Genomic DNA, 13396 nt, shown 5'->3' on the forward strand with positions numbered 1-13396 from the left:
GTTCTCAAGTGAACGCCTGCCGTTGGTGGGCGGCCCCACTGACATCACCAGTGATGTCCGTGGGAGAGCTTCCTGCTCTATTAGAGCCTGAAGCTCTCTGGGGCTTGTGGCCACGAGACACTACCACAAGGGTCTCGTCGCAAGCCTGATGGTCGCGATGGTCTTGACCATCGCGACCATCAACCTGGCCGCTCGCAATAGCTGGCCGCACGAAAAGACGCTCTGCACTACTGGGTTGCACAAAAAAAAAAAAAAAAAAAACGCCCTGATTCAGAGCAAACGCTCTTTCAGAGCGTATGGCTCTGAATCAGGCCCAGAGTCATCAGAATGTCGCAGACTATTACATTTAAGATTGAGTTCCAAATACTTTGTAACACTATAGAGGTCACTGTGGGTCAGCTATAAATCATACTCAAAAGCTGGGTACACACTATACGATATATATTGTTCGCTCGCGGATCAAAACAATATATCGTACACATCGTGTAAGGTGCATTCCCGATCAGTTGTATATGACGATCATTCATCGCATCGTCCCATCTGCTGTTCTGCACAGCAGATGGGACATTACAATGAACGATGCGGTTACAAACAGCATGTAACAATACATTGCGCCGTCGTAGACTGGATCGTGCAGTGTGTGCGCCACGCGCTATGTATCATTACATGGCATTGTCAGTGGTGTGTACCCAGCTTAAGGTGGGAATTCAATTGCTGTCTTGTTTCAGCAGCTCCAGTCTAAAGTGACAGGCAATATTCAATTGTTGGTGCCACTGGGCGTCCAGTAATTATTGTGCATGTGGTGCCCAAATGCACCAGGATTGGAGGCATAAAGCGGCTAAACCCTTGCAAACTGCACGGCGCACTGTCCAAATGATAGACACCTAGGAGTATATTTACTAAAGTGCTGGTTTTTAAAAGTGAAGATGTTGCCCATAGCAACCAATCACATTCTAGCTAATATCTAGGAGGTGTTAGATAAATAAGTAGAATCGGATTGATGCTATGGGTAATAACTCCACTTCTAAAAACTCTCACTTTAGTAAATATACCCCTTAGAGTGTACATTGGTAGAATTTTCATTCCAGTCTTTAGCCATGTGGGTGCATTATAACTGGGCCAGACTAATGGTGCCCCATACACGGTACGATTTTTTACCTGATATGGATAGTTTTGACGGGTTGTATAGATCAATCAGATGAAAATAGGCATTTTTTGTGTGTTCTGCGACCCCGATGCGCGTCCCCCGCCGTCCTCTAGTTGGATCGCAGATCAGATGGTTTTGCAGAGAGATCTACGATCTTTTGAGTACAATGTGATACACTTCTATGCATCTTATCCTATGATCGTAGCGATCAATCGTACACCATTTTACCACATCGTTTGAAGAATTTCAAGGGCAATCGCGCAACACATCTTACCAACTTTGAATCGCACCGTGTATGGGGGCCTTAAGTAAGATACAATTTCAGGGATTTTTCAGGGTCCTTAGTATATTGAAAAATGAAACGAAGTCACTTAATAGTTTTGGGGGTTCTTTATTTATGTAAACCCCAGCAACTTATGGAGAATGCGTTTATTTTCGCCTGGAACCCCACCATAACACCAACGTATAGTTATCTGCAGCTCTGAAAAATTCCAAAGAATATGCAGTAGGTTCAATGATGGACAGGGGGAGAAAGCAAAAACTGCTTTCAGTTAACTCTGATGCACCAACACTTAGTACAATCACCAAAATGTCTACTGTAAAAAAAAAGAAAAAACTTTATAAAGAAAAAAAAAAACAAACAACAATAACAACAACCACCTTTTATAACATAAAGTGAACAATTCACATGCTTGGAAGTACACTCACCAATAATTATTGTGGATTTAATTTCTTATGAAGGAGTACTTAGGGCTGTAACTACTCAATGATAGCTTAATTTCAGAATAATAAGCAGCTTAAGAAAGAACCTCATTTTGTCCTTCCCATTAACAATTATGTCCTCACATCTCAATACGATAAGTAAACACTTGAGGTTATGAAAGCAGGACCCAGGACAATTACTGTAATTCTGACCACTTTCCTGATACAATACAGAATGATGAATCTATTAACCATTCCGCAGACAAGCAAAGCCCTTCACCACGTTGTGGATATTATGCACTGCAAGACAAGCAATCAATTCTGACCGCAAAAAAAACAAACCAAATGATATATGTGCAAGATCCATCAGAATGATTGACATTGCACGAGCTCACCATGACGTAAGCTTAGCAGCATAGTCACGTTATAGTCAAACTATAATGCTAAGGTTGATACTGCAGACGTCAGTAGCGTGACAGACACATTTAGTAACAGATTATGTAACTACTGAGTTCTACATAACAACCCCCCCCCCCCCCCTCCACTAGACAAATACACAAATGCAGGAAATTCAAAAGGCCCCCCAAACACCAGTCGGAAATGCTGACTGGCGGACATCGATGTTCTCAAATCTATCGGAGGATGGTGAAATTATACAATGTTAAATTTCACAGATTTGCAAATGATATTTTGATCGTGAACAGCAAATCTGTGAAATACAACATGTTGGATTTCACCGATCCACAGGCCCGGCATCTGGGGATCGTAGCATTGCGGCAATACGACGCTGGTGTATGGGGGCCAAAAAGGCAGTGTTCTCAAACTGGGTTCCACATAAAGGGGCCCATACACTAGCGTTGAATCGCCACGTTCCTGCAACCTGGCATCTCTGGATCGGTGAAAACCAACATCTTGGATTTCACTGATTTTCTGAAGACAATCAAAATGTGTTTGCGATTTGTAAACCGGTGAAATTTAACATGGAGAATTTCACTGACCCTCAGATGGATCACAGAACATCGATGGCCGCCAGTAGGCATTTCTGATCAGCAGATCGGCGTTTCCGATCCAGTCGCAAAATCCGGCAATCCATCAGATAGTGATAGTGTATGGGGGCCTTAAGTCTAGGTAGGTACACACCTGACAGATATCTGCAGATGATGGTTGTTCATACACACCCCAGGAACGAGTGTATGGGTGTATGGGTGTTCGGCTGATCGCCTGTACACACATGACGATGAGCAAATATATCTGCCATCGGCTCTGCTGCACAGCCGACGCGATAAGTCTGCACTACGTCATTCACAGACATATCGTCTGTACACACTGGCTGACGGGCACACGATATATCGGTTGTTCAATTGAACACCCAATTGGTCGGCCAGTGTGTACTCTGTCAAGGGGTGTCACGAGTTCCCCAAGATGAAAATGCATAGTAGTGGCACTCAAACGTACGTGGTGACAAGAATCGTTCTGCCACTGATAGCAAGGGCGAACTACTGCTGCACCACTGCTTCACTCCTGACAAATCTTACTACTACCGCTGATGCACGGAACGTTCAAAGAGGAAATAAGACGATATGTTCGATATTTAAGAAAAACCTGAGGGAGTTCCAGACAGCAAAAGCAAGTTTGAAACATAATTGGCTATGGTATCTAAACCTTGTAGCCCAACATTGGAGGGGGATGAGATATGGACGAGAAGGGGTTACTCATTATGCTCTGTGGCATTTTTAGGGATCTGCGTGTAAAAATAGGGGTTGATTCAATTCTGCACAATGTGACGGGAATTTGGTCATGCAAAATGAAAGTACATTTTAATTAAAAATTCTCTGACAATTGTCGGAGCAAATTGGGGAAAATCCTTATTTTAAAAAAGGTAAAAATGTGAATGCGAATGTCCAGAACGCGTCCTACGTGATCGCACGTAGCCCTTTCTATGCCTCTGCCTGATTGTGGCATTTAAGGGGCGGAGTGGGTACGGCCAGCGTTCCCGGAAACTCCGGGAGTGACAAGGCCAGGGGCTGCGTCAATGAACACAGAGTCTTGGCCTCGCAAGCTGGCCAGCTTGAGTAAGCTGAAGCTTACTCAGCTGGCTGGCCGGCGACGTCCACCGTCACTGTTATCCCAGCCTGCGACCTCGGTTGCAGTGCTGGGATCGCCAAATGCAGCAGGGGATGTCATTCACTTCCTGCTGCATTTGCATGTTTGCAAGGACGGAATTGCCAAGCCGCCTGCGTGCAACTTTGCAATTCCATCCATTACTAAATCACCCCCATAGTGCACAACTTCTGGTACACCCCTCCCAATGAATAATCATGCACTCGGTTTAGGGGGTTTGAATAGTATAATTTGGCCAATAAAGACATGTCAGTTGTCAGGTGATTTTCTCTAAAAAGCTCAATAATGGATTAAATCAGGTAGGAGATGTAAGCTGAGGTGATGTATTGGCAGGAAAGTGATTTTACCCATCATTTTACAAACTTATCTAAAAAGACTGAAAAATTACTTTACAGAAGTTTTCCTGTAACCCAAAATACTTTTATATGCTGAAAAACACTAGCCGGTATTCATTTTTCTATTATTTTGAAAATATGCAAAGAAAAACCCAAAAATCAAGTGCAGGAGCCGCTTTATGAAATTTAGTTGTGATGTGCGAGATTTTTAAGGTGCAAAATGTGTTCAACTCCAGCAGAATTGAATTGGGCCCATAGATTGAGAACCAGAGTTCTAAGGCAGCATGTTTACCAGACAGGATTTATGCAGCCTCGTACAACACTAAAGGTGCATATCCACTACACCATGATAGAACAAATGAACGATAATGACATCGTTATCGTTCATTATACTGTGCAGTGGATAATGTGCCCACACTGAACGATATGTCATTCAGTGCAGGCACCCTCCCTCATCACCGAACATGCACAACCTGACAATATGGTCAGGTTGGGCAGTATGTTCAGGCGATGACAGATGCCGACAACGACTAGCGGGAGCGCGCATCGCGTGTCGTTACCGGCATATCCACTGCAAAATTAATGAACGATAACGGTGTCGTTATCGTTCAATCATCTATTTAGATCGTGTAGTGGATATGTGCCTTTATATTCCAAGACAGTATAACACTTTGATGGTGATTCAATTGTTACTGGCCAACCGTAGCTACTGGCTACTGACGGGAACAATTTAATTGTTTGCACGAAAGGGGCTGGGTACACGGTAAAAATGCCCAGGACTAGCCACTTTAGACAAGAGCTACGGGCACACAAATCAATTGAGTTCCCCCATTTGACATCACCATGGCATGATGCACAATATTGGTTTTGCTCCCTTTGTTATAACAATATAATTGCCGATAACACTAATGGAGGAAGGCGTGTGTATTATATATATATATATATATATATATATATATATATATATATATATATATATATATATATATATATATATATAAAAACTATGGATTTTAGTAACTATGTTTTGTTATTCACCACCACCACAATGTATTAGGGCCCTGCACAATTGTAGTGCCCCCGCTTTATTACGCTAGTTATAAGCTCTTAACAAAAACTAGGGTAAAATAGGATTATTATCATATAAAACAACGTCATAATGCCAGCTTTACCATGTGTTTCAATAAACACTATATCAGTTTAAAAACTTTGCTCTCACACCTCTATGAATGAAGCACTTATCTGGCAAGCAAATAAAACAAGTGCATAAACATCCAAAGGCTCCAGAAATAAAAAAAAAAAAGCTCAAAAACAAAAATATAGGCAACAGTCTCCTTCTGCAATAAGTATACAGTGAGGGCGATTCAATTAAATGCGAAGTTGAATAGTCGGGAACGAGTTCACGTAGCTATTCAGTTGTCCTCATCATGCCCAGAACTTAAGTCAGGAGATGCCGATTGCCACGCCTAATTCCAGGTGTTTAGTCGTGGTAACCTGCATTCTCCAACTTAAGTGCCAGCCACGATGCGGTTAGTGTACACGGTAAGCCCAAAACTAGCATAGCAGCAGTAGTTTAGTCAGATTTCTGCTCGTACTTTATGAGGGTGCAAGCAGAAGTCCTCTAGTCCGAGTTAACAGAGCGGTCAATTGAATAGACCCGGGAACTCATTCCTGGCGCTATTCAACATCGCATTTAATTAATTCCCCCCAAATAAATAACGTAACTACTGAAAACACCAATGCCAGATGATCTTGCATGAGCATACATTTGTGTCTGTGGTATTAAACTGTAACCAAATGATATGGCAAGCAAGTTCTTCCACTGTTATGTATACAAATCATCACAAAATTCCATTCTTGTGTTTTTATGTTCTGTAAAGAACAGCATGTGCACCTACAGTACATTTGTACATAACACAATGAATGCTTTTTTAACAATCTAGTAACTAAAGTTAGTCAGATAGCACCTCATCCCTGATGTATTGTAAAGATAGCACCTCATCCCTGATGTATTGTAAAGATAGCACCTCATCCCTGATGTATTGTAAAGTTAGCACCTCATCCCTGATGTATTGTAAAGATAGCACCTCATCCCTGATGTATTGTAAAGATAGCACCTCATCCCTGATGTATTGTATGGAAATAATAATAATAATACAGTCAACAGAAATTGTGCTTTTATTGTACATGTGCTCTCTCATCTCTGGTATAGGGGAAATAAAGTAACTCATATGTGATAACCATTTCCCTTGTCACTTGCCCTAACCTGCATCCAAAATACCATGCAGAAGTTTCACATATTACAGGTTACTGTGCACATTAGATACAGTAATTCATTCTGCATACACTAAGTGCTCGGTTCAATTCAGAGCGATGCTGAATAGCCCCAGGAGGGAGCTCCGGCAGCTATTCAATACACCGCACTGTTTGGTCCGACTAAAGGATTTATTCTCGTATCTCCCTGAGGGTGCGAGTAGAAATCCGACAAAGCCGGAATGCTGTTTTGCTACTTATGGCAGCGCTAACAACTGCACAGGCAGCACTTTAGTCGGAGAATGCCCGTTCTCACGACTTAACTGGCAACGACGGACTAAACAACGCACTGAACTGAATAGCTCCGGGAGCTCCCTCCCAGGGCTATTCAGTATCGTGCTGAATTGATTCGAGCCCTAAGAATTCAATTCGCCATGATCATTTTTCGGGAGCAAAAAATCAGAACGCTCACATTTTTTACCTTGTGGCAACTCAATTAGAGCCCTTCTTTGCGCCCAATAAATTATCTTGCGCAAATCTCTTCTTGCACCTCAGGAGGCTGAGAAGAATGTCTCCCCCAGAGCTTTAAGTGTCCAAATGGAGAACAACAGCTCCATCGAGCGCCCAAATATATAGACTCCCAGCTGGAGGCATCCAAAAATAATTGAATCGCAGCTACAGAATCCGTGAGAAGTTCACAGACTTATGTGTTTTCACTGTCCAATCCGCGAAAACTAGATAAGTATTGGAGATTATTTTTCGGAGCCTACTGAGGTCCCAGAAAAAAATCCTGATAAGTGCTGCAGGCGGCCACGCTTCTGGGCTATTTGGATAGCACTGGGGGCTCAATTAGCCCACGGTAACTTATTGCAGCTAATTAATTCCCCCCCAAGACTTCCTTAGCATGAAACTAACCAACACATAACATGGTATAGGCATACGCAGCGCCTCCACTTGTAGGGAAGTTTTAACCACCATTGTACTTCTTAGAATTAGTATACGAACAAGTATAACTGCACATGCCTTGGCAAGTGGCATATGTTACCACCTTCTCTGCGGCTTTATTGTAGTCCATAGAACACAAGCTTCTGACGTCATGTAGGTGGTGAAACCAGACAGCTGTATGACAAAATGCTGCAAAGAATTTTTGGAACATTCTGACCTGGTTTGCAAAACAGCTTTCTATCTTCCTGTAAAGAACTGAAAACCTATTATACCAGCCGGAATACCTTACAGACATCAAAAACTATGCGGAAAAGGTATACAACTCTTTAAGAGATAGATATATAGATATATATATTTGTGCAGCTGCTTCCTTAGGATATCTTATCAGAACTGTTTTACCTATCAATTATTTAGTCTTATCAATTGGTAGGAAAAACTGAAACTCTCTCTACTAAAGAAAACATTTTTGTTTTTTTAAAATACTCTATTACCCCTTTTCCACGTAAATTCCGGGTCTGACCCAGAGTTGGAACAAAGGCCCTCATTCAGAGCCGCTCGCCATTTGCGGTCGTTCGTTTTCTAAAAAAGGGTGGCTATTCAAATGAACCGTTCGCACTTTGCGGTCTGTTCACGCCTCTAAGTCTGAACGAGCGAGCAAAACATGCGAACGTAAATTTGAAAAATACGCCCCCTGGCCGCTCGCACCATACGTCATGTCCGCTATTTATTAGATTAATCGAGTACATCGAACAGCGTATGAACTGCTCGCTATTCTTGTGGTTGGTTTTTTCAACCACTATTTTGCGAGCAGTTCTGAGTTAAAAAAAACCAAGTGATGTGGTCAATGACGCTGCTGGATTAATTATGCACTCCCTTAAAACGCCCGTTTTGACCTTTAAGCACGCCTGCGATCGGATTTCCACTCCCCGTTTTCAAGCACCTTCCCCTGTTACCACCCACATACGCCTCATTCTGTCACTCAAATTAGCAGGCATTCGCTATTTTGCGAGCACATGAATTTCGACCGCACTGACTGGTTCGCGCATGCGTATAACGATCCGCACGCATGCGCAGTTGGGCAAACATCGCTCGGAGCGAACGAGCTGCCGCTTACGAGTGGCTCTGAATCAGGCCCAAAGTTCCTATCCGGATAAGACCCGAAATTTTGCCGACTCGGGATATTCCCAAGTCGGCGCTGCTCCCACCGGAGTCGGGTCTGCATAGACCCGGCTTTTCCGGAGTGAAAGTGGTCGCTTGGAGATGACATCATCTCCAAGCGCCACTGAAGCTGGACCAATCGGCCGGCTAGCAGCGCACTCCAGGTCATCGTGACCCGGACTGTGCTGTTCTCACAGCAGGGTTTCACGGGCTACGCCCGTGTTAAACCCTGCTACTTACTTGGGTTGGATTGCCGGGTCACTCGACCCTGCGATCCAATCCTCTCCCCTTTTACACCAGGGAGCTGCCCGGGTTAACCCTTCAAAAACCCGGGTTTTAGCTCCGGTGTAAAAGAGGTATATGGGGGCGATTCAATTAAGCAAGAATGTAGCTACCGGGAGCTATTCAATTACTTCCTGCGACTAGTCACAAGGCTGCAATTATCACAAATTACTCCTCGCACCCTCCTAAAATCCACTTTCAATAGGGCTTCGCGGCTGGTCCCGACCCGACAGCTGCATCGTTCCTGGCACTTAGCCCGGGAGCTGCAGCTAGATGTGGCTAACAACGGGCATTAATGCAGGAAAGAGTACCCATCGCGGGAAGTAACTGAATAGCTCCCAGGGGCACTTAGCCCGTGAGCTAAATTCCCACGTAAGACCTCGCAAACCGACAGGCCTGAGTAAGCTGATGTGTGATTCACCCCCTACATATTTTTTATGCAATAATTTATTGTGGAAATGTTGCTATTTATTTTGAATCAATGAAGCCTAATATTAAAGGTAAACAAAGCAGAAAAACTTTTTAAACCGACGCTAACAATAATATACTGCAAATCTATGTGTGTGCAGCAAATAAAACCAAGGGGATTTTGTCATGATTTGATCAAAGCATTTAAGCCTGCAGCCCAGCGTCAAGGGACCCCTTTTTTCTGCAGGTCCCTACACTGGCATATATGCCCAGCATACCATTACATTGCAGTTAAATGTACTCACATCCCAGATACAGAGGTACACATCTATAGAGGGGCTGGCTTGTGAGCAACACCCAACTAGGATTTTTATAGCCTTAATTGAAAGCTGTCATGATAGCACAAGGCAAAATTTTGAAACAAAACAGAAATTAAGGCTATAAAAAGACATGCAGAAAAAAAGGGGTCCTGCAGGCTTAAATGCTTTGATCAAATCATGAAAAAATCCCCTTGGCTTTATTTGCTGCACACATACAGATTTGCAGTATAGCAAAAGTTTTTCTGTTTTGTATACATTTATGGCAGTAATATTGCCATGCTGGTACCATGTGTAATATGGGTAAATCCGAGTGCGGGCATATTTCTTTTCTAATATTAAAGGCAACTAACACATTTGTGCCAATCATAAATGGAAGTCTTAACAATATTGCAGAGTTCATTTTAAAATGTGATTGTATATTAATTTTTATTTATTTCTCAATAGTGCTGCAGGTGAAAGAGTAACTTTAGATAATTTAGGAATTGTTTGCATTTAATGTAATATATGGGGTCTTTTAAGGGCCCACCAAAGTCAGAATGTAATAATTTAAAACAATCGACCTTTTATTCATACAAATGAATAATGATAAAATAACTGATTGGGATTACAGTCTTATAAGCAGAAAAAAACATATGGGACCTGCTAGTTGCACATTGCTCCTAATGGATGTCCGGCTATAAGCTCTTGTGAAAACATACCCTGCCATACAACCTGTACTGCACAACTGTGATAGGGAACAACTGCGTAGGTAGGTATATAACATGAGCACCTGCCTACACAGTTCCTTATAACAGTTGTACAGAGCTGAACAGGCCTTTACTATATACATACCTACATAGTTCTTCACTATCATAGTTGTATAGTCCATTATAGGAGCATACACATTAGACGATATGCTCCCTGAGCGATATCATCTAGTGTGTCCCTGGCAGGGTGTGCTCAATGTCATTCATGACATTGAGCACACCCGCTGAACGATGATATTAACGATATCGTTCAGCGCCGGGCTCTCTCCCCGATTCCCCAACATGCAGCAACCTGACAATCTCGTCAGGTTGGCCTGCATGTTTGCCCGATGAACGATAAAGACTAATGCGCATCGTCGTTATCGTTTTGGTTTAAAAAATGGACGATATAGTGAACGACTGAACGATAACAATATCGCTATCGTCCACTTTAATCGCCCAGTGTGTACGCACCTTATGGCTGATCCCATTTAGTGTTCATTCTAGCACCCTACAGCTGTCACAACCCATGCAGTTCTTCTTTCCTGCCTGGGGTGTCGCTCTCTGCTCTGGTGCTTCTAGCACACTCAGCGGATGCAACAAACTGCTGAGATACGGCCTAGAGTGTGCAGATGCAGGGTGCTAGAATGAATACTACCATATAACAACAAAAATGTTGAGATAAGACATGCCATCATGATATATACACAGTAACTGGTACTTTATTTAAAACAGCAATTAGACATAACATTATTTGTATTTTCTTTAAACAGCAAGTACCTTTTTATGCATTTGACTTTAAATTTTTCTTAGCTATTTTACTACAATTTATTACTTGTTTTTAAAAATTTCTCCGGAGGGGGGAGGGGCGAGGGGGGGTTAGATTTATGCTGCGGGAAGGGAGAGGTTAGGTTTAGGCTGTGTTTGGTGGGGGGTTAGGATACGTACCAACTGTCAGTAAGAATCCAGATGCCAGCATCCCGACAGAGTATTGGGGCATATCCACTATACGATGAATGAACGATTGAATTATACTGTGCACTGGTTAATGTTCCCACACTGAACTATAAGTCGTTCAGTGCAGGCACCCTCCTGGTTGGGCAGTACGTTCAGGTGATGACAGATGCTGACAATGACCAGCGGGAGTGCACATCGCTGGTCGTTGCCAGCATATCCACTGCACGGATATTGCGGACGATGAATGATAACGATGTTGTTATCATTCAATCAACCATTTATATTGTGTAGTGGATATGCGCCTTTAGGATACCAACACCTGTCGGTAAGTATCCTAACCCTTACCTCTAAACCTAACCCTCTCTCCATGCAGCCTAAACCAGCCCTCTCCCAGGCTGACAACCAGAATTTACATTACATCCCATATATATATATATATATTATATATACATACACACACACACACTATACTAGCCATTTATTTAGTGTAGAATAAGAATACATGTCCAAATAATGGCATCTTTATTATACAGAAACCGTAATCAGTCTTTAAATATATCATACAACACATACAAGAGGGCATTAGTGATCCCAACATAAGTCATCTTACCCTAATGAGGCAATCAGGTACAGCCGGGTATTAGTAGAGTGACGGCAGGAAAGGAGCAGCAGTTACCCCACACTCCCCTCTCCCTGACCCACCTCAGCACGGCCACTAGCAGCCGGTGACCACAGCTCAGGACACGGCCCTGTCACTGTCTACACCCCGCGATGGGCCCTGGAGTACTGACCTAGCACTGGGGGCCCATGCCTGCCTTCCCCACACTCCCGGGAGTATACTGTGTGAGCCCTCCATGCCCCAATGCTCCTCTACACCCAGGGCCCCCGGTCACTCACCCACATCCTGGTCGAACGGGCTGGAGCTGAAGAGCGGCATGGTGCGTGTAGTACTCGGCTCCTGTCAGACTCTTCTTCTTCTTCCCAGTCCGACTTCTCCTCCCGTCACAACATCCAGCAGCTTCCGTGTGTCCCGGGCTGCCCCGCCGCCTGACTCACCGCTCTCCCGCAGCCGCCTCCCCGCACGCAGGAAACCCGCGCTCACCGCTGTCAGACACGTCACGCAATGCCCGCACCGCCAATACGGGCACGGTAGGTACGTGTATCGCGCTGCCTTCTCCGCGCATTTGTCTCAGGCACCTACTGGGGCACCCGGCTCAGGGAAAGGTATAGTTCCCCTTCAGATACTGTACTTGGAAGTGACGTAAACTGAGGGCGGAAGTGCGGTTTCTTGCCCACACAGTCCAGCAAAAAAAGAAAGTTGGCCCCTTGCAGGCTCGTCCCGCTTCGGGCTCGGTGGCTCGCTACGCTCACCACACATTTATATTTCCCTCTCTACTCACTTGGACGGTAGGGAATGGCGTTGGGCACTGGCTGATGATGTCAGGGTCAATATACGGAAGGGGATCTAGCTGGGATCAGGGGTCCTCCGTGCTGCGAGGCCCTCGGCAGCAGGAAGGGCAGATAGGCTGTAATCAGACAGGTCACGTGGGTGACGTCACGGCTTCTGAGTGAAGTCATGTTTTGGGAGTGACATGACCATGTCTGGCCTGGCCTCCTATACAGGTGGTGGTGCAGCTACCTGTAGGGACTCGGGCCATCTCTGGTGGTGCCTGAGCAATCCCAATACTCGTGTTGCCAGCAGCTAGATCTATGCTATGCTATTTTTCAGTCGTTTGGGGGGACTTGGGATAGTGAAATGAGTGAATACAATTTAAAATAACATTTGAAGCCAGGGGCGTATCTGTAATGGGTGCAGGGTGTGCGGGGAACACGGGCCCCTGGGTCCAGGGGGGTCCGCACCGCACACCCTGCACCCATAATATTACCTCTCCGGAGTCCCACGTCGGCACAGGGGTCCGGCGCTGTCAAACAACAGGAAAATGGCTGTGGCAGCCATTTTCCCGTCGTTTGCGCAGTACAGGGAAAATGGCCGCCGCTGCCATTTTCCCGGTGACCTGTGCATTCATTATAGACTCTGGGCAC

General features: G+C 44.3%; 1 protein-coding gene across 2 annotated transcripts in view; it reads right to left on the reverse strand.

Annotated features, from left to right (window-relative positions):
* Positions 1-12853, reverse strand: part of STAM2 (signal transducing adaptor molecule 2) — a 65923-nt gene extending 53070 nt beyond the window's left edge. Inside the window, exon 1 of one of the 2 annotated variants that reach the window (XM_088462013.1) lies at positions 12754-12853. Coding sequence is in view for 1 of the 2 variants with exons in the window: in XM_088462012.1 (XP_088318138.1) it covers positions 12251-12290 (40 nt within the window). In the remaining variant the exon portion in view is untranslated. Of the gene's footprint in view, positions 1-12250; positions 12696-12753 lie in introns of those variants that run through there. The other variant, XM_088462012.1, reaches the window with a different exon arrangement.
* Between the last annotated feature and the right edge of the window lie 543 nt (positions 12854-13396).

Source organism: Taudactylus pleione, unplaced genomic scaffold (genome assembly GCF_031769625.1).
Source record: "Taudactylus pleione unplaced genomic scaffold, aTauple2 ptg001137l, whole genome shotgun sequence".
NCBI classification, from domain to species: Eukaryota; Metazoa; Chordata; class Amphibia; order Anura; family Myobatrachidae; genus Taudactylus; species Taudactylus pleione.